Source organism: Peromyscus eremicus, chromosome 10 (assembly GCF_949786415.1).
Source record: "Peromyscus eremicus chromosome 10, PerEre_H2_v1, whole genome shotgun sequence".
Classification (NCBI taxonomy): domain Eukaryota; kingdom Metazoa; phylum Chordata; class Mammalia; order Rodentia; family Cricetidae; genus Peromyscus; species Peromyscus eremicus.
The window spans coordinates 73,020,601-73,042,743 of NC_081426.1; the positions used below are offsets into that span (position 1 = coordinate 73,020,601).

At 38.1% G+C, this 22,143-nt stretch overlaps 1 protein-coding gene across 2 annotated transcripts in view; it reads left to right on the top strand.

Moving 5' to 3' along the window:
* Positions 1-22,143, top strand: part of LOC131920290 (adhesion G protein-coupled receptor L3) — a 404,359-nt gene that overhangs the window by 156,804 nt on the left and 225,412 nt on the right. For both annotated transcript variants that reach the window (XM_059274597.1, XM_059274596.1), the window contains exon 4: positions 2,704-2,784. In XM_059274597.1, coding sequence (XP_059130580.1) covers positions 2,704-2,784 — 81 coding nt within the window. The remainder of the gene's footprint in view (positions 1-2,703; positions 2,785-22,143) is intronic.

Consider the following 22,143-nt stretch of genomic DNA (forward strand, 5'->3'; position numbering starts at 1 on the left):
ATCTGGTTAGCCACACAGTAAGGAAGGCATTATATTTTTATGTAGCTTTGTGGAGATAGATATATGACTGCCACTAATCTAAAGTGCAGTAAAAATTATTTCAAATTATATGATTGATGCTAACAAACCAGTCAGCAACAGGCTATATAATTTCTAGTGTCTGTTATCCAAGTCAGAACTCCCAATTAGCAAATCAGAACTTCTCTGTCTCTCCCATCTTCCTGTGCTCGTCTTTCCCAGCCAGTATGGCTTTTCCTGACATATTCCATCTTGCAGTTGCTTAGCTTTCTCCCAGGAGAGAGAAAGAATATGATGGCAAGGCAGCTTCCAATAGTCCTTGCCTCAGTGCCCATGGGTATGTAGTGTAATCTCTGTACTCCCTATACCCATGGGCCCAGAAGAGAATCAAACTATGAGTTACCTATTTTTTTTTTTCGGACTGAATATAAGAAGGACAGTTACAAAGATTCATTGTATCTCTCTAAAGTTGGTTCATGTTTTCCCAGGGTTTAGTACATACTGAGATTTTCTTTGAGGGAAAATACATCATTTTTTGATCAAAACACTTCTAGCCGTGCAGGTGCTTGACAAAGCTGCCTATTTCTTCATGTTTCTTTCTTTGGTTTAAAATATGTATACAATTATGTTGCACCTAGTCTTCATGGTGATGGTAATATACATGTAGCTGCCTGGTAGCTATTGTCAAAATGGTAAAAACCATGGTCCAGTAACATGAAATCCATATTACCTCATACGGTGAGATTACTGAGGGTATAAATACCAAGTAAATGATATATTATTTTTATTTACAAGAATTAGCTTTTTAAACAGATTCACACCTAAGTGGTACCGGACTTTACAAACAAAAATGTTGTTACAGTCAACTGTGTAAGTGCATCTGAACAGGTAGTTTTCTAGTTAAGCTAATCTGAACTTTTTAATAAAGCATATTAAGCACAGACTGGTAATAGTGCTTTAAGTACTCCACTGAAACACGGCCAGTGGATTTGCAATATTCTTAGTTACCATTCTGAGGAACTGTGTACATTATATCAGCTCTGCCATCTCTACTGTTAGGGAGGAAAACGCTGTGAGCAACAGCAGCTCCTATCAACAGGGAGCCATATTAATTATTTGAAATGTGCCTCGTAAGAGGAATCAGCGGCGTTTATTACTAGTCGAATATTACTTGAAACGGGAAGGTGACTCTAACTGTTATCATAATCTATGTATCATTAACTTTCCTTGTTTAGGAAAAGAGATTAACAACCCTGGAAATTGCTATAGTAAATGTGTAAAAGTATAACTACATATTCCCATGTAGGAAGAAAGTGGTGGCTTCTCCACTTCTGCCCAAATCTTCTTTGTATGAAGTAGCTTCGGAAAATGTAATGACTCAGTAGTTATTCTTTCTTGCTTCAGAATCGTAATTGCTTGTTGGATCATCAGTATACGCGATAGCTACTTTGAGCATTAGAATTTTTTTTTTTTTAGTTCACATCAGTCTTTCTTCTTTTTTGTGTTTCTTGATGGGGGACAGAATTGCATTACGTTGCCAAGACTAGGGAAATAAATGAACTTAAAAAAAAATAAAAGATCATTTTAGTTTTCAAATTAACATTGATTTTTTTATTTATAAAACAACACTTATTACGAAGAAAGTGTGAGGGAGTAGAATGCTTTCCAAGAATAGGGAACGAACCCATCTTCATGCTGTTTAAATTTTAGCTAGTTCTTTCTTTTCCATCAAGTTACAACAAGCAGGATAGAACAGTTTTCTCTTCAAACTATGGGAGAAATGCCTTAAGGAAAAATATGTTTGTCAGGGTTTCAGCATCCTAAGTGCCATCCAGATATTACATTGAGTGCCAGTCTGAAAATTGTTTAACATTGATGGACAGGGAAATAAATGCCGCTGGCACTGTCTACAATACTGGATCCAGAGGACAGCGCTGAAACTCAGTTTATTCTTAATAACTTCAAAGTATTCAGATAGATATATTTAAGTTTCTGACGTTTTGAGGTTTTCTTAAAACTAAGTTTACCACTTCATAATCATCTATAATGTAACTGAAGGGAAAACTAAATATCCAACACACACACACACACACACACACACACACACACACACACACACACACACTTCCAGTCCCAGCCCTTGGGAGATAGAAGCAAGTCATTCTTGACTATGTTGCAAAGTCAGCCTGGGCCTCACAAGAGCTTGTCTAGAAAAGAAAGAAAAAGAAACGAAGAGAGAAAGAGAGGAAAAGAAAGTAGGGAGGGAAACTCCTAAATAAATATATAAACCGTTAAAAAAAAAAAGGCATCTTGGTTAAAGAGAAGAATCAATTTAGTTGGGTGATGTTTGGTTCATGTTTAAGAAAATCGTTTTATAATCTACGTTAGATACTTTTTCTGTGTGGAATAAAAATGATAGAACACCATAAAAAATTTTAAAATAAAAGACAGCTACAATGTATTTATTATTTATTTGTGTGTGTGTGTGTGTGTGTGTGTGTGTGTGTGTGTGTGTGAGTGTGAACAGTCAGGCCGTTAATATTAAAGTTAGAAGGTAAGGACAGCTTGTAGGATTCATTTCTCTCCTTCCATGATATTGGCCGGGGGATCTGTAGCAGGTACCTTTACTCTCTGAGCCATATCATGGTTCCTATGATGTCTTAATATTTCCTTTTGTGTTCACAGGGCCAGTGCATCATGGACAGGTTTCCTACATCTCTCCACCGATTCACCTTGACTCTGACCTAGAAAGACCCCCGGTTCGAGGTGAGTGTTCTTGATTTAAGGAAAAGAAGCAGTATTCAGTGCTGAGTAAGGGTAATTAATGAAACTGGATGTTGTTGTAATATACACTTGTAGTACAGTACCTATTTAAAAATGAATGAGAAAAGTAATGTGTGAATAACGAGTCAGAAAATCTTACTTATAAACAGAAGTATGAAATACTGTTTCAAGAAATAAATGAATCCATTGATTCAAAAAAATAGGTATCCTGAGGCATTTAAATAGAGGTCTATTTGAATCCCTATTTAGAGTGTCAAGCCACCAGATTATTGCTCAGATTTAGTTTTCTATCATCAAATGTTTTTATAATTGTGTATTTGTTTTCAGTGTCATAACCAAAGTCATAGTGAAAGAAATTTTCCTTGGAAATTAGTATTTTTTTAAAAAAAATTTTATGTCTTTGTAATTTCAATATTATTATTGATTGTATAAAATCATATAAATTAAAACTATTTCCATGGATGTCAACAAAATTCATTTGAAAATATTTTTATTACTCATGCACAATAGAAACTGAAAGGTAACATTAGTAAGCTTACTATGTAAAGATAGAATGCATTTTTCTGTTTTAAAAGGAATTCCAGGCCCCACTCTTCACAATGTTTCCTAGTGTTCAAACCTCATGTTCCACTGTCATACTGTCCAATTTTACAACTCACAGTTATGCCACGGTTAATACTTTGGTTTGAAGTATACGGTGTATTTTCTAGCAGAGCCATCAAAGGCTTGGCAAAAGTCAGTAAGTATGAGTTTTTTGAGCATGCCTCCTGCTTGAGCAGTTCCTTCTAGCAGAAGCCCTATCTCTTTTGCATCATGTAGGATTCTCCTGGATCGGAAGGCTGTACCTGTCTGGCAGTGTTCCTTGACGTCCAGAGAGGCATTCTATGCTCAAGCTCCCCCATGATTCCCTTGGTTATTTCCCCTGAGACATTGTATGCTCTTGGCCAGTGTGCTTGTTTTCTGCCCATATCTGTGTTTTCCTGGAGGACATCGTGTTGGAATTAATGTTTCCCAGCCACGGGGCTGGGTGTACATTGCATACATAGCCGAAAGCACTCCACTGATTTCTGTCAAAATGACCTACAGTGAAAAGCAATAGAGTAAACACTTCTAAAATGACTTTTATGGTTTACAAGAGACCAAGATCCAGGGTCTATAAGGGAATCCCATGGAGAAAAGCACAATGAACATACACAGAAAGTCTGAGGTGTTTTGGTTGTTTTTTAAGAGAGAGTGCCAGAAGGGAAGGTTAAAGTGATGAAATATGACAGCTTATAAAGGATTCCATATTCCATACCATAGAGTTTGTACTTTGTCCTGGGAAAAGGCTTCTTTGGGGTGTTTCCTACCATATGGAGGATGTACCATAGTGTCAATTCTGGAGAAGATAGCCTCTCTGGCGTCAGGGTAGATGATGAGCTATTTGGGGAAGCAGTTGGCAAAGAAAGGTGTCTCCCATAGTTGAGCTGAAAGATGATGGGGCATTTAACTGGAATCATGCCAGCAGTGAGGAGAGGATCTAAAACATATCAGAGGTGTGGTATCTGGCTCACTATTATGGGGATAGGGCAGAAGTACCTCTGAGCTTGCTGTGGTGATTGACTGTTTAGGTAGCTTGAGAGGCTGTATTCATTCCATATATTATGTTGAAATTAAACCCTCAGTCCAACAGGGATGGCCTCTACCCTCACCAATGTTGATGCTAGAATAAAAGGGGAAGAGACTAGCCAGGTGCTCCATTGTGCTCCTACCCTCGAGCATGAGGATGATCATCTTAGATGGAGAACACACTTCTCCTGAGTCTGATAGCCTTTTGAATTTTTGAGCTCCCGAAACTGTGGGAAAATAGATTTTTCTTCTTTTTAAATTACCCAGTCTTAAATATTTTGATATAGCAACACAAAGTGATTGAAATACCTTCTGATAACAACAGAATCCCTCATGAATAATAGGCATGAATGTGAATCGATAGATTGATTTATACATGCTAATTACTAGAATATTGTTCTTACCAAGGGTGAAGGACTATTTAAACAAGTTCAGTACTTTATCATAATTCCATTATTTAGATGTGACCCCAGTATAATTTGAGAAAGATTATTTACAAGTCTTGGCTGGCTGGGCATGGTTGTGCATGCCTTTAATCCCAGCACTCAGGAGGCAGAGGCAGGCGGATCTCTGTGAGGTTGAGCCCACCATGTTCTAGGAAGTGAGTTCTAGGATGGCCAGGGATATACAGAGAAACCTTGTCTTGAAAAACCAAACCCCGCCCCCCCCCAAAAAAAATAGCATGGCTGGAGCAGATAAAAAAATCTACTCCAAAACTTAATACATCTAGACAGCAACCATACTATTGCTCTGAGAGTTGGTTGAATGGACTTGGTGCTGATGTAGCTAGATGCTTAGTAGTCAGCAGTCTGGCTGATTTCGTAAGGGCATGGTTCACACATTTTTAACAAATGTCTTGTCACAGAGGTATTGGCCTAATGCCTCTCCTGTTGTTCTTCAATCTGGTCCACCGCCTTTCCTGTCACGGCGGAAGTGGTCCCTCTAATAGGAAGCCTAGCTTCAGGGTGAGCCTCTGCTTATGTCAGGTTTGCTCATGTCTCACGTGTCACAGCAAGTCACCTAGCCAACCTCAGACTTGAGAGGACAGAAGTCAGTTACCTCTTGTCATGGAAAAGCCACCATTCAGAGAAGCCTGGATACATGAAAAAGAGGAGGCTAAGAAATCTGCAAAGCCATGTAAAAATGAAATAAATCTTGAATGACTCTGAAAATATCCAATTTGTAGAGTTTAGGTGTTTTTGAATTGACTATCTTCAACCACTTCACAATCCTGAAGGTGGAATTGAAATTGTTTGTGAGGACGGGGGACATGGAGCAGAGTCTGGCATTTGATGGACCCGGTATAAGATGCAGCTGTTACTGTTATTTGAGCTCATGGCAGTAGTGTATGGGAAGAGAGCAGGCTCTGGAACCAGGCTGATCTGCCATCTGTATTACAAAAACAATACTAGGCTAGTCTGGCAGGATCATTAGAATGAAACAACACATGTGATGTACCTGCCTCATACCGGACCTTGAGCAGTTCGCCTGGAAAGTAGGTAGCCATTGTTAAAATCTGGATTTCAAATGGCTTCTCTTTCATATTGATGGGGGATTTTCAGCTGGGAAAGAATGAATGATGATCACCCACAGTCACCAATGCTTAAAACTTACCTCAGACTATATAGAAATTTTATTTTCATATAACTTTAAAAAAAAAAAAAGCTTTAAAGTCAAAGTAGCAACACCCATGAGTTCTCTTCAACATGGTTGCCTAAACAGGACCCAAATAAAGATGCCATCAGTAGAAATGCAATATGGAGGGGACCTGCCCTCATAGAATGACTGTCTTTATGGCTCCCCATGCTCAGACGGTCTTCAGTATGACCTACAGACGCTTCCTTTGTGTTTATAGTCAGTACTTCATGAAAAACAACTTTTGTTTGTTTCACTAAGAAAGAACATTCAAGAGCTGCATCAGTGATTCCCTGGTTAAAGCACCTGCCTCAGAACTATAAAGATGAGGCAGATCCCCAGAATCCGCATAAAGGCCAGATAGGCATGATGATGTGTGTGTATTGTTAGACAGACAGTGATAGGGGATCTACAGGACAACCTGGTTAGCCAGACTAGCCAGATGGTGAGCTTGGATTTCAATTCAGAGACGTGCTTCAGTTAATAAAATAGAGTGGGATGGAGAAAGAATTCCGATATCAACCTCAGGCCTCCACACAGATGCACATTGCACAAACCTGCACACACATGCATACATACATGCCACACAAAGAATCTAAGAGACAATTTAGTTAGATAGGATTTTGATTACAGAAAAAGCTTGTATATTTTCAAAGACTATCATTTATTTCAAAGGCACATATTAATAATGACACTGAGAGGGCCTAACAGTATCTTTGCTTTCCAGCATCAAAATATTTCCATTCAGCTATCCAATGTTATATTCATTGATTATTCTTTTAAATAGGTGGTGTATTGATATTGATTTTGTGTACATTCAAATTATCCACACAAACTATGTGTCTCTCTCCATATTCTTATCCATCTGTTTGTTGAGGAGGGGGGAAGAGGAGGAGAGAAAATTTCTCTTGCAGGTTATAGATTTTTTATTTGACTCTAGATGGCAAGTTAGGCTTTTTGAATATGTGGAATTCGATTCGCAATGTTTTTAGGAGATTATGTACAATTTATTTTGTACTATAGATAAACTAAGATTTGCTAGTCAACTAGCTTTTCTTTCTTGTGTTCTACTGTAGTTTTATGCACAAGAAAAACTATTTTTTTTCTTTTTCAAGACAGTGTTTCTCTCTGTAACTGTCCTAGCTCTCCTGGAACTCATTTTGTAGACCAGGCTGACCTCAAATTCTCAGAGATCCGCCTGCCTCTGCCTTGTGTGCTATAATTAAACTAGAATTAAAGGGTATGCCACCATGCCTGGCCTGGCAAACTGTCTCTTGCTATTCCCTTTACTCTGTTGCCTGATTTCTCCCTCCATTGTCTTTATTTCCCTTGCTACATTGGTCTCCCTGTTTAACATACATAATAATGAATCAGGGACTACTTATTGTTTTCAATATTCATCTTTTGTATTTTATGGAGTTGACTATATTCTTGTAACAAAACCATAATGAATTTGCTGATGTTTACCAATTTAATAATAGAAACAAAAATATCTAAAATATACTGATATAACTCACAACATTGGCCTAGGAAGCTCTTCTTCATCAAATACGAAGTAACATAGTGACAAGGTAGATGCCTCAGAATCTTTGCTGTTTTATTTTAGTGTAAGTGGAGCTATTTTGGATTGCTTATTACCTTATTTTTGAATAGTAATTTTGCTTTGTGTGTTGATGATGAAGTAATTGTTGGTAACTTTGGACTTTAAGACTGGAGGCTGGGGCTAGAGAGATGGCTCAGAGATTAAGAGCTTTTGTTTCTTCAGGACCAGATTTCAGTTTCCAGCACCCATATCAGAAGGTTCACAAAGGCCTGTGACTCTAGCTCCAGGGGATCTGACAGACTTATCCTGGCGTGGAACAACCACAAACACACCCACCATGTGGTCACACAAACATCTTCATATTCACACAGATAAAACAAAATAGATCATTCAAAAAGAAAACCCCATGTTTTAAACTTCTCCTTGTTTACGGGTACATATTGTAAACATATATATATGTGTGTGTGTATATATATATATACACACACACACACACACAGCTACATCTGCTTTAAATTGTCATGCCCCTCTACATGCTAGCTTACAGATGACTCACTTTGGATTTGGTCCATGGGTCCAAACCATCTATCCTGGACATTGTCATTCTGAATGAGAATGTATTTTATGGTATTCCTCTGCCTGTTTTTCAGATGTTTCTTTTTGATTATGTGCAGTTGAATTATGTCCAATATGTTCTTAGGAACCAGAAGGAAAATAGTGTAACAACTTACAACACACTCTTGAGTAAAATGTTGTACTCTCTGTGGCTGTAAAGTGGCCGTTGAATATAAATTCAGTGGCACTTACCCACTAATGAGTAAATTTGAGAGTTTCTGTTCTTTAAGTCCAATGTGACCACACATGGCATTTGGTCACATAATTTATGCCTGCAATGACTTTATGTGCATTCTTCAATTTACAGAGTTTTATTACTGAATAGGGGTGTAAATTCCAGTAGTTTACTAGTGCATTAATGTCACAATACATTACAAGGTAATTAACCAGAGATGCCACTATAAATAGAAAAAATAGTCACAGCCTTCACTATAAACTACTTAATAAAAATAAGCTCCTGAATCAGCATTCACCATTATAGTAATTTTTTCTTGGCATATGTCTCATTAATCAGGACTTCTTAAAAAAATAGCTTTGTCTAGAAGCACTATTGTTTTTAAACCTTTCATTATTAAAACATTTGTTACACTTTGTAGTCAATTCAATGGAATTCATTATATATTTCTGCACAGAAAATAAGTGTGTGCCTTTGAGACACATTCCCCAACTTTATACAAGTGAAAGTGAAAGAAATACTACCTTGGTTATATTGTGGCAGATTTGTAAATTGTAGTTCTAGGAGGATTATGACTTGCAGTTCTTGGGGCTGGAGAGATAGTTGAGAGTGGTTTGAAGCACTGCTTCTGTTCTGTAGGACCTGGGTTCTATTCCCAGCACACATGGCAGCTGAACGCTGTCTGTAGCTCCAGTTCCAAGGGATAGAATGACCTCTTTGTCTCCACGATGCCTCCCACACTCTTTATTTTCCCTCCCCACTCCTCATTTGCAAAATATCCTCCCTCAGAATATGTCTGTGTGACAGATAGCGTCATCCAGGCAAGGAGACTGTGTGAGAAGAGGAAGATGCAGGAGTCAGAATCCGGAGCAGAAGCATATGCTATTTGAGATTCAAGTATACTAGTTAGGGTACGTCCTTCACTTGATCCTATGTGTTCAAGCTTCCTTGATCTTTCATTGTTGTTCTATCCAGTTGGGTGATGACCTTAGCAGGGATTCTTCACACTGAAAATAGTGAGAGGGGTCAAAGTAGAGTCTTTGAGTGGGACGGAGGCTTCCTGGACTCATGAGGACTTTAGTTAGCGTGCCAAAAGCTCTTGGTTACACACAACCTTCCACTGAGTCAGTTGCTCCATGTTCTTGTCTTGAAGTCAAAGAATAATCCGTGGACCACAGGCAAGTGAGTCATAGGAAGAAGTTTACTATAGGTCTAGAGGTGGAAGTTTCAGGGAAAAGAAGGGCAGAGTTCCTGAGTGGAACTCTATCCCAAGTGTGGGGTACCATCCCATTGCTAGTCTTGTGGCTTTTATTGGATGTAGGTAGAAACTAGGGTGAGGCATGGAGGCTGGGAGTCAGTCCAGTTGAGCTACCACCAGGCATGTAGGTGTTGCGTTTCCACTTTTAACTACCAGGCAGTGGGGGGCTCTCTGAGGTTATTAAGTGAAAAAAATTGATGAGAAACCAGAGCCGGAAGCAGCCCCAACCCCTTCTGGCATTTTTAGTCTTTGGCCAGGACAGAACTAGAGACATTTCCAGTCCGACAAGATTTGAGATACCTATCCCTAAACTCCCTGACCAGTTTATTGCTCCAGTTCTCACCAACATCAACAGTAATTGTATTTAGATTAATTCACATCAAGTTTCAAGAAAAAAAAAAAAAACACATGAATTTCTAAGTCTTCCATGTATAATATTGGTAATAATGATATTTTGAATATTTTTATTTATAAAAAACATTGATAGATACTCAGTCCATTCTGCTTTCCAGAATGGTGAGTGACTCATGATATAGCTGTGGGGAAAAATGTGTCATTTTTTTTTTTGTAGATATTTCCTTTAGGTAGTTCTCAATAAGAGGTCTAATATACACTAATTTTTGTATTTTTAAATTTTTAGTTAAAACTTGTATTCTGAATAAAAGATAAAAGGTTTACTTACATTTGAATAAAACGTTTATTTTTAAACATTTTTTTTTTCTGTAATAAACTCAGGACTATAATCATGGTTCAATGGGCACGTAATCAATGAAGTAGAGTAATGCCAAGCATTAAGTTCCATGTGTGAACTGAATTAGATCGAGCAAATCCACACACTGAAAATATTTTTTAAAGTTCAAAATAAGCAGATGGTGCTGCCTGATGCATCTACATTGAAAATAGGCTTGAGCCAGCGATTTAGCAACACAAATTAGAGTCGTTAACACACAGTATCAGCCAGTGAAATGTAAAATCATTTTAGATTGATTAAAATAAAATTGGAAGGTGACATCTGTCATTCTTCCTCAAGAGTTTCTAGATCTGTTGTCTAATAGTCTATGATGGTGCTGTCCTAGCTTCTCAATGTGTATGCATTATATGATGACACATAAATTTCTTAGATTTCCCAGCTTTTTTTTTTCTCAAGAGAGTAAAATGAAACTTGCAATACGAGTTCTGTGGTCATGTTTGAGCGCTCTAGCCATGTCAACACTCCTTCATACACTTCTAAACTCCACACCGTATATTTTTTTTGGGGGGGGGGCGGTGATATCATTTAAAGAATACTATGAGAAGCTAGAGAGACAGCTCAGTGGTTAAGAACACTTGTTCTTCCAGAGGACCTAGGTTTGATGAGCAGCTTCCTCGGGGAGGCTCACAACTATCTATAGCTCTAATTCCTGGGAATTTGACACCCTCTTCTGACCTCCTTGGGTACCAGGCAAGCATGTAGTGCACAAACATACGTGAGAAAACCAATCATACCTATAAAGTAAATAAATCTACAAAAACTGTAAAAAGTACACTATAAAACATCTGTGAGATACAGATGGACACGATAGCTTACTGTTAATGGTAAACTCACCCTGTTGTACTAATATGGACCTTTGACTAAGTCTAGGAAATAATAGCACACATGGTCTCATGTAGTAACAAAAATATCCTATGACTTCAGATTTGACATCACCATGATATTTATGGTCTTTTGTGCAATGTCATCATATTACATATATGTGATTAAATTTGTGTTTCATTGAATTGAGAAGAAATTCTGAACATAATGATAAAATAGATTTTTATTCAAGATTGTCAGAGTGGAGAGCCTGTAGGTATATAACATGCCTTCCAAACAAGGTGTTTTTTGAAACTTAATCTTTATCACTTGAGGGAAAAAACAAACAAACAAACAAACAAAAACCTTAGTACATTCTGTCTGGTCTCTTGAGGCTTATAATTCTTATGCTGAGAAAAATCCCTAAAGAGAGCGAAGTGATCTGGTAGTTTTTCCAATTAGGACTTTTAACTACTTGTGTTGGACTCAGCATGCGCCCAGTGAGAAGGAAGGTGGAGTGTGGCCAAATGCTCCATGGGTGTTGGCTGATGGAATGAGATTTTTGGTACTGACTGGCCCTTAAATGAAAGCATGCCCTGTGAAGCTCTGGCCATTCTCCTCCAGCTTCAACAGCAATGATCCTTCCTTTGGATGTGGTTGTGCCTCAGTAGAGCTACTGCTCATGCACAAGGAATATCAGCAGGTTTAAGCAATCTCTACACAGCCATTGAAAGGTCATTTTCTGAAATTTGCCTCTTCCAGCATCCTGCCCCACAGCTCTGTGCCTAGCCTCTGAAGACTGTTCCTGGCCTAACCCTTCTGAGATTGGTGCAGTCAGTGCTAGGCCTTTTATCTCTTTGTCTCATTTCACTTTTATCTTCACTCAGAAAGGTATTAGTAAAGGTGTTCTGTTGTTCTGATCACGAGGGAAAATATTTTCCAGACTCACAGGTTTTTCAATGAGGCACTGATTTGCTGTAGAAATGGCAACAGCTAAAATTTACTATCTATGTCCTTGGGAAAAGTGTAAGGTGCAGAAGCCAGGACCACAGAAATGTTAGAAAACACATTGTACACCGTAGGAATATCTCCTACTCTATGTAAGTCAAATTTAAGCTGAATGTTCAAACTAAAACAGATCCACATATTTCTCTAGTGAGCATTTCCCAGATATGACATTATTTCATGACATTATTTATGATTTCCTGGAATACCAACTTCCTGAGTGGACCTGGTGTGAGCACTCATCATGTGTTCTTTGCTTTAGACTGATTATTATTATTATTATTTCATTATTTTTTGTGATTCCAACGGAGCAGATTGTGTTACTGCTCTCTCTCTCTCTCTCTCTCTCTCTCTCTCTCTCTCTCTCTCTCTCTCTCTCTTCTCTCTCTCTCTCTCTCTGTGTGTGTGTGTGTGTGTGTGTGTGTGTGTGTAGTCATTCTCAAATGCTTTCTCTATGGATTCAATTTGTTTATAATTTGAGGAAACATTCTATACCCTCAGAAGTTCTTATTAGTTTGCTGTACTGAGGGTCCAGGGGCTTTTTGTTTTGTTTTGTTTTTGTTTTTATAAGTTCACCTTCAACCTGTCTGGAAAACATTTTAAATACTGAATAAAGGACAGTGAAAGTTAGTAATGCCCATTATTCAATAAAGTTTATAAAATGTGAAATGAAAAAAAAGAAATTCATATTCAGCATTAGAGAAATGAGGATGTGTTTCTCCACAACTGCTAAAGGGCATTTCTGCACAAGAAAAACTGGCTTCGGTATTTATTTGTCCATTAATACCCAAGCAGCATGCCTTCACCCTAAGAGGCACTTGGCTCTCTTAATAAGAAGTTTTTTTCTCTATTAGTTCTACCTCTGGGTTCAGTGACAATGTACAGTTCTTCAAGAGTGCATCAAAACACAGTATCCTTTGCTGTTAATTTTAGCATCAGGATCTTTTGGACAGCATTAAATAAAGTAACCAATGTGAATATCCCATGCATTCAATATTGATACCCTACTATGCTGACCATGTGGCTGAAAGCCACAGTAGCTCAATTTTCCAACAATCTCATTTTTCAAAATTTTATTAATTTCCAGCTTGGGAAATAAATTATTCTTTGACCTGTTCAGTACTATCCAAATACTGCTTAATTTAATTCAGTAATATTCTGTTGCTGTAGGTGAAGCCTCTGTGTCAGGGATGTCACCCAATAGGCTCTCGGTGTTCCTGTCTTCCTCCAACACTACAGACATAATTAATACAATTTCTTTCTTAGGTAACAATTGGTATATTTCTTACTGAATGACTGCACACTAAAATTTTGAACTGTGTGTGCATTTATTAGTCATATAGAAAACTATATAGCAGCTTGCCTCTGTGCTCTCTTGAAAGACCTGACTTACATTCAGTCTTCGGCGAGTATTTATTTATACAGTTTTATTGATTAATTCTTCCTAGGGAGGAGTTAGAGTGAAGTCGTTGAGTTAGCAACTCACCAACTCTCACAAAGAAAAAACATCGGAACAGTCCCTTCAGTCATGTAAACTGTGGGATGTCTAAGAGTAAACCATTCCCAAGTGTCAGATAGTCTAAATACAGAATCACTTCAAATATGTCTTAGGTGTGGAGATGCTGCCGTGATGTGAGGAGTGGGAGACGGACAGCACAAGAAGTGTGCTCACAACCACAGTCACTCTGAGCTGTACGCTTAAGGATTTACAGGCAACCAGAGTCTTACTACAGTATTTTCAGATATAGACAGTTTGATTCAGTCAAGTTACTTTTTTATGAGACGGCATTACAGCAGATACTATGTGTGACGTACCCTAATAACAGACAATAAAATAGGGAGCAAGAGAAAGCAGATTTCACGCTCTTTGACTCTACCTTGGGGTGGCGAAATGAGTGATAGATGAATTGTTGATTTAAACCATCAAGATTCTAATTAATTGTTGTCATAGCTATAAAGAGATGCATGGCAGATTGGTCAAGAAAAGCTCTTCAGGTGAGGTGATGTGATACCTGAACCCAAACTAGAATAATTAAAAAAAAAAAAAAGTTGGCCACAATCAAAGTTAAGGATGATGTATCAAAAGTTCTCTGAAATGAGAAATTCATGCTATTCCTTTGTTCATAAGGCAAAATCCTTATCAGGACCTCCTATATTTGGGCATGGATAGACTTAGTCAGGATTTCACTATCTTGAAGCAGACAGAGGAGAGAAAGAAAGTATAGTATTATTTTTCTTTAAATAAATTTAAGAGCCCAATAAATTGATAAGATCATTTCTGGAACACAGAGGCGGGACCTAACCCATAAACTGAACATACAGGGCCTTCTAGACCATGAAAGAGGACTGGAGGCTTTATTTTAAGAGCTGTGAGTATCCCTGAAGAGTTTTCACACAGAGTACTACATAATCTGATTTCGATTTTTAAAAGATGACTCTAGCTACAGTATGGAAACCGGCCCAGAGGAAAGTAAATCCAATCATTCTGGTGTGGCCTTTCCTTACAATCTCATTTACAGAGTCCTCTCCTTCCAGGGCAGTGCTCTGAAGAATCCCTTTCTTGCTTTCTCCTCCACTTTCTACATTAGCTACTGTCCTCTATGGAATGTGTGACTTCTCTGATCCAATTATGGAAGAAGGACTTGGAAACAGACAAATTCGACCCTCAGGACCAAGTCTGGGCCCCTTCTAGCAGTGCCTGAGGAAGCATAGGCTTGCATTCCAATAAATGCCCCAGGGTTACATTTCCAGCAGAGAATCAGAGCATAAACTGCTAACAGATAGCCAGCAAAAAAGCCCACATTTGCCAATCCCTAGAGTCAGTTTCTCTCGCTAGGCAAGACTATTGAATCCTGTTAGAGCAAAAATGGTTTTAGACTCATGGTTGGTAGATTTTGAGGACCTGATCTAGTGTGGGGTTAGTCTCCATTGACTCTAGCAGCCAGTAAGGCTTCATTGTGAAGAAATATGATCTGGTGAACTGAGAAGAGATCCGCACAGGACTTGTCCCTGAGACACTGGGTATTCGTAACTGATGCTAGTCATTCTAAATTTCCTGGGTACAATGAGACAACTCCAAGATTTTTCAAACAGAAGACATTAATAATACTGTCTCCACATAGGAAATATTTACTCTGGTGCTAAGGTGAAGGTGGATTGAGAGCAGAGGGAATTAATGGGTTGTTTCATAAAAGGTTATCAGGAGTGCGAATAGATCGACAATAGTAATGAATAAAGAAAGCATGATAAGTTTGTAGATACCGCCGTTAAAGCATAATAGGAGTTAATGAGTGTTTGTCTATATTGGCTATGTTGAGAGACAAATATAATTTTTTGATTTCTAATTTGGATAATTCTGGTAGATGTTGACAGTGTTCTGGAAAACAAGGGCAATGTATGTCAGTGCTAATGATCGCCCATTTCTAATTCTGTGAAAGCACGTTCAACATAAAATATGATAGGAAAACATTTCCTTTCAGGCTTCAGGGGATGTTCAAAATAATTTCAAGAGTGTCTGGGACCTTTAGCCTTTTCTAAGTAATTGAATTGGCCCTTCGTTATCAGGTGGTTAGTTATCCCATGATGTAATTTATTTCGAAAAGTATGACTGCTAGATTTATGTGATACCGAGTCTGATAAAGATCTTTCCTGGAACAGAAAGGCATGCCTGCCAGGCTTTATTTAGCTTTTAATGAATGAATAAATGAAGCCAAAGCTCCGAAGTGAACACCACCTCCAGTCACCAAATGGCCCGTGCACTTTCCTTGCTTCAGCATTTTGAACAATTGTCCTTCTTTATTTCAAATCTGTGTGTTCCTTTGAGAGAGCACCTCAGGGCGCACTTGTCTGTTGGTAGATAAAACCATTCTTAAAGACACAACATGGAACTTAGGGCCGCACGGCAAGCATATAAAATCCCAGATACCAGATGGAGAATGTCTTTGCCTTTTACTGCTGGTACCCTTAAAAAAAATTAAAAAGAAAGAAAGGAAGAAAAGAAAAAGAAGAAGGAAATATTCAAATGTGGCTTCTGTTGTATTCTGCAGTTATATAAAAAAAAGTGCAGTGCAGTGAATATTGTACCAAAAAAAAAAATGAGTTTCTAAAAGCACACCCACAATTTTGAAATTTACCCCACCCCAACAAAATCTGTAGTAGCATTTCTTATAAAGTCTGTCATTAAAATATTTTCTGATGAGTTTAAATACATATGTACTAGTGCTCTGAAGGACTGCTTGAGTACCTCATTTTGTACTTTATTGGAATGTGTGCTTTGAAAACCTTGGTGAAAATTGCCCTTTCCCACCTGGCTTCACCACAGCTGGCGCCTAGACTGTTTGTCATGGCCTGCACTTCTGCAGCCCTGGGCTAAGGTAAATGGCATAGGAAATGCTCCTTTGCTGCCTCTTCCCCGATGAGCATGTTTAAGGTAAATGTAGAAGCAGACTCTTTATTTAAGCTCAGCCATGTTCATGTTTCCCCACTTCTTCCCTTTCCATTCCTACTGCTCTCAAAACCACTGCTATTGGTCATGCTCTGAACTGAAATATTTATAGGGAAAAGATTTGTTTTAAATGAGCAGATGGGCCAGTCCTAAGACAAGCTGCTCTATTAATAAACATGTGTGGTACTTCATCAGCAAAGGAGCCTATTTTGACATTTCTTAGGGATGATTTGTATAGCCTATCTCCACCACACCTGGTGCAGGGACAATAAATGGGCACTTAATAGTCAAGCAGTGTGCACACACCTTCCATTAGAACTTCATTATGTCAGATATAATCATCTATTACTGAATGTCAGACATTTAATTTATGATCAGTTGCCCTCTGGAATTAGTGGCCATACACGTGAAGAGTCCATTCACATCCATTTTACCATAAATTTCCTTCTTCCCTAAATAGTCACTTAAGCACATAAAATTGAATGGGGATACTTTCAGAATTCTAGAATATAAACCATTTTTATGTGTGAAATTTTGAAAAGAGGGTAACATGTGGGTCATGTCTAATAAAGAATTCCATGTTGAGATATGCTAATTAACACACATCTCTTTAAAGTAGTACATAGTATTCATTTGTTTACTAATACACAAGTTTGATTATGTTTTAATAATGATGCTTTTGGGAAAAACAAAACAAAATTTCTCCTTAGATATCTGCTATCTACCGGTGGCCATACAGCTAGTAATACTGTGCACTAGAGTTAGAAGTTGGATGGGGACAGTGCCTGGAGAGATGGCTCATCCCCAGTTCAGAGCAAAGGGCCTGGTTTCAGCTCCCTTAACTACATGATAATTCACAGCCATCCTTAACTCCAGTTCTAGGAGGTTGGACTTCCTCTGGCCTCCTCAGGCACTAGGCATGCACATGGTGTGCGTACATACTTGCAGGCAAAACATTCATACAATGAAAAAAATAAATCTTTTCAAAACTCATATAAGGACAGATTTTATATTACGTATTTCTTACCACCATTAAAAACAAAACCTTCTCAGCTGGACAGCATAAACAAATACACAGCGAACTGTGGCAACATCAATAGGTCTTGTATAAAAGAGACAGTTCGAAGAAAAGGTTGAGTTTGTGAAAGAGGAGCTGAGGGAAATAAAAAGAAGGCGATGAACTAGTGCTTTGTGGGTTTTAAGAACTAATGTTCCCTGCTGGCGTCTGTAGAACCTTCTAGCCCTTTCCTTTAGACTGAGGAAAATGCAGTCAGAAATGCATCATGTCTTTTTCAAGATCACTGCTAGAGAGATATTCAGCTCCTGTCAAGGCTTCCAATTGAAGTTGCTCTCTGTGGAGATCTTTTCAGGGATTTCTGAACTATTATCCAATACGGATCCCAGTGCTGGGGCAATAAAACCAAATCCTTGGGAAAGAAAATCTCAAAGGCTGTTTAACCATGAATAAAACTATTGTCCAGCCCTGTTAGGGAGAAACCAAATGTGACAAAACAGGAAAATATTAGCAAAGTGATAACAAAAAGGGAAGTCACTGCACTAGGTCTGTGTTAGATTCCACCCCTAAGTTGTAGTTGTCTTGTGGGTGTGAAAGGCTGGAGCTGCCAAAGAGGAGATTCTGCCTGCGGTATACAGATTTCTGACCTGGCTATCCTCCATCTGGTAGGGCCCTCATTCTGCCACTGTCAGTGAAGCAAGGTGGCGGAAGATCATTAACCTCTTCCACAGAGCTTTGGAAAGAAAATGCGTTTTCAAAAGGACGTCGTTCATAACATTTTTTTTTTCCCTTCAAGGAGAAATGAGGGAAAGATGCTCAAGGAGGGACTCAGAGGTTTAGTTCTAATATCCTAGAAAATGGGAAGCTGGGAAACTGTGAAGGAATGCAATTATCAGTCTGTAATTAGCCATGGCCACCTCCAAGCTCTTCTCTCAATAGATACTGGTGGTCACAGTCACATAGGAGGAGTCTCTACGAGAACCCTGTCACTTGAGTGACTGAGGGGCATGCTGGGGAGAGGGGAAGATCTTTTCATAACTGACTCAATAGTAGTATTGTTAAGGTTTATCTGGAGAAAGCTCACACCGAGAGACAAGGTAACTCTGAGAGTCTAGCTATGCATGCTTCCCGAAAGAACTGGCCCAGAGGACTGGTTTCCAAGTTTGAACCTTTGGCAAGTTACCAGAGGATGGCAGAAGTCTCTACTGGCTGGCTGCCTGGGGGGAAAAAAAGCAAAAAGGTCCCAAAGTTACAAAGTAAACTTCGAATTGGTGAGGTCTGAAGCAATTCCAGCATCACACAATGCAGTTGGCCTCAGAGCTCTAAACCACCAACCAGCTACTTTTTAGGGGTCTCTGAATATGTTGCGCCATGTTTTAATCCCAGCTGTATTGGATCTGCCTCTTCAAAGCCCTCCCTTCATTATGCAAAACATTGTCAGCAAACCTGTTTGTCCTGGTCCAAATTCATGGATCCCCCCTCGGTTTTGAACATCAGGTTTATACAAAGCGATAGTCTCTGAAGTTTCTGTGCACAAAATGAGAGGGGTTTTGTTTGCAAAATGCAAACCACTAAGTAACATTACTATTGAAAGGAATGTGTTCTTATTTATGCCCACCTCAAATTTATTTTAATTTGTTTGTTTGTACAAAGACCACATTTCAAATAAAAGCAAGTAGTTCTTCATGAATAGTAAAAAAAAAATGAGAGCTGCAATGAAATTCTATATGAAAAATAACTAGCCTGATTCTTGCAAGGGCACTTGACTGATTGGGCATTAAAAATAGGCAGACATAAGAGAGCACTGTGACTGTATACTTTTGTCGTGATACGGCTTGCAGGCCTTCACTGGCTGGACCAAGAGCATAAAGGAGGCATGCCATGTAGACCTGGTGCTGGGCAGTGAGGCATGTTGGAAAGTTGCTTACCCTCCAGACACAGCATCCACGTGGAAAGGGTTTATTATTATAATATATATGTGTGTGTGTGTGTGTGTGTGTGTGTGTGTGTGTACATAGAGAGAGAGAGGAAGAAAGAGAAAGAGAGGGAAAGAGGGGAAGAAGAGATGTGCACACCTCATGGTGAGGAGGGAAGAAAGGGAGAGAGGAGGAAGAAGGGAGGAATTTTTCCTTAAATGAAGATTTACATCAGAACGCAGGGCTGGTCCCCAAGGGGCTGGGCAGAATGCCAACCACTTCCACTTAAAAGAAGAAAACAAAAACAAAACAATTAGTACAGGCACACTGAGTTTGATGAGTTTATTACCTAATGATGGACAAGACAATTCAAGAAATTATATGTATTCACTATGTTTTATTTTAAAATTAAAGAAAAAAATGAAAAAAATTTCAAAAATGTAAAAATAAAATTGTAAATGAAATACATGCTAGGAAATACCACAACCATCATTTTTAATGGCAAGGTGGAAGAAGTCTGTAGTCTAATTGTAATTTATATAGACTGTGTATACCTTCAGTGAAAAGGCTCTAGGCAATGATATTTATAAATTCAGAACTGAAAGTTATTTGTTGTTCCCTATTGGATATAGGTATACGCATTATTTAATAAGAGATCTTAAGTTACTGGGAATTTGGAAGGATTAATTAGGTTTATTTTCAGAAATTGATTCTTGAGCTGGGGGTAGTGACATACACCTACACTCTTGACAGTTCTGAGGTAGAGACAAAACGGTCAGAAGTTCAAGACCATTCTCCAATACACAGTGAGTTCAAGATCAGCCTGAAGAGGATTGGATTGAAGAATATTTAAACAACAGAAAAAAAAATATGTGGTTTTAAAGAGATCTCACATCTAAGGTTTAATTTCTTCCTTGTTTCGCCTAGATTAGTTAAATGAACATTTTAGGATTTTAACCTCACAAAACTATTCATTATATTCAAGCTTCAAAATTCCCTGATCGCTGAAAAAAATATTCTGTGATTACTTTCTTCTGCCGTTATATAAACTCATTATGCTGTGTACTGTGAAATAATATTTGTGGTGGAAAGTGGAAACCTTATAGGAAATAAGCTGTAAAAAGCAAGAAGAAAGAACTGAAGTATAGTGTTTCCTTTACAAATCCACTGCAGTTTTGTTTACATGTTTTTCTTCTTGGCATTCTGAGTAGATTTTTTTTTTTTTTGGACTGAAAGATGGGAGATTTTATAGTCTCATTCAGCTTTGTCAGTAAAATTTGAATTGTGACATTGAGGACATTATGTATTTCTAAAACTAGGAATCTGAAGTACCCATATTTTTAAGTCAAAGTCATGTAGAAGCCAAATGTCTTCCGTATGCTAATGTTTGTTCCTGAATAACAATGATATTCATGAATACTTATTATAGTCCTTATTAACATTTTGTTTTTAAATCACTGTATTTATCAAGCAAATTTGCTTCTATGGAACTTTTTATTATGTTCTTGATTGGGAAAAAATTGGCAAGTGATTTTCATTTATTCTGTCATGTAAAATCTTTACTTTTATAAACATGTAATTTAAAATGTGACTTTTACTCAGCTTCCATACAGCCGTAATTGTAAGAGTCATGCTGACTAGTAGGAGAAAAATTAAAATCCAAGTCAGACTATTTTTATTTTAACCTTTATTACTTAAAAAGGCTGCAAGTAAAAAAAAAAAAAAGAGTGACACATGGAAATTAACCGGACCCAAAGATATACAACTCAATAACTCAAAGGTTCATTTATAGGTGCAATTAACATGCAAAAGATAGGATACATACTAGGCTCAGGAAGGGGTAACACTGGGCAAATGATTGGAATTTGATGGTTATACGCCTAACTTAGTCATAGAGCTTCTACAAACTTCCAAGTTGGAACAGTGCTAGAAACTCTATCAGCAAATACAATGAAAACAAGTGCATGGCTGTCTAATGGAAATTCTAATGCTGTTCTTCCAGGGTATTTTCAGTTCTTACGAAAACATCCAAGGTAGAGTCTTTTATTAATACTATGAAATTAAATCCCAAGATTGGAGCTGGCATGATAGCTCTGGGGTTAAAGGTACTTGCCACCAAGCCTGGTTTCAGGAATGCCAGTGTGGAAAGAGAGAATGTAATTCTGCATGCCACATTGTCCTCTGGCCTCCACCTGCATGCTGTGGCAGGATAGCTCCCACATACACAGACATATAATTAATAAATAACATGTAATAAAATATGCCAAGATATAAAAGTTATTTTTCCAGTTGTTGATGCAATAAGTAGGACTCTGGAAGAGATAGTAAATAGTAACCAGTTATTATGGTTTAAGTGTGTGTGTGTGTGTGTGTGTGTGTGTGTGTGTGTGTGTGTGTGTGTACACACGTGCAGTATAAAATGTTACAGAAATAACAAAATATTAGTATGAGGGTTAACTGCTAAGGTCTCTGAATTAAACTGACAAAAGACTGAATAAGAATGGCCTCTATAGGTTCAGATATTTGAATGATTAGTCATCAGGGAATAGCACTACTTGAGAAGGATTAGAAGGCA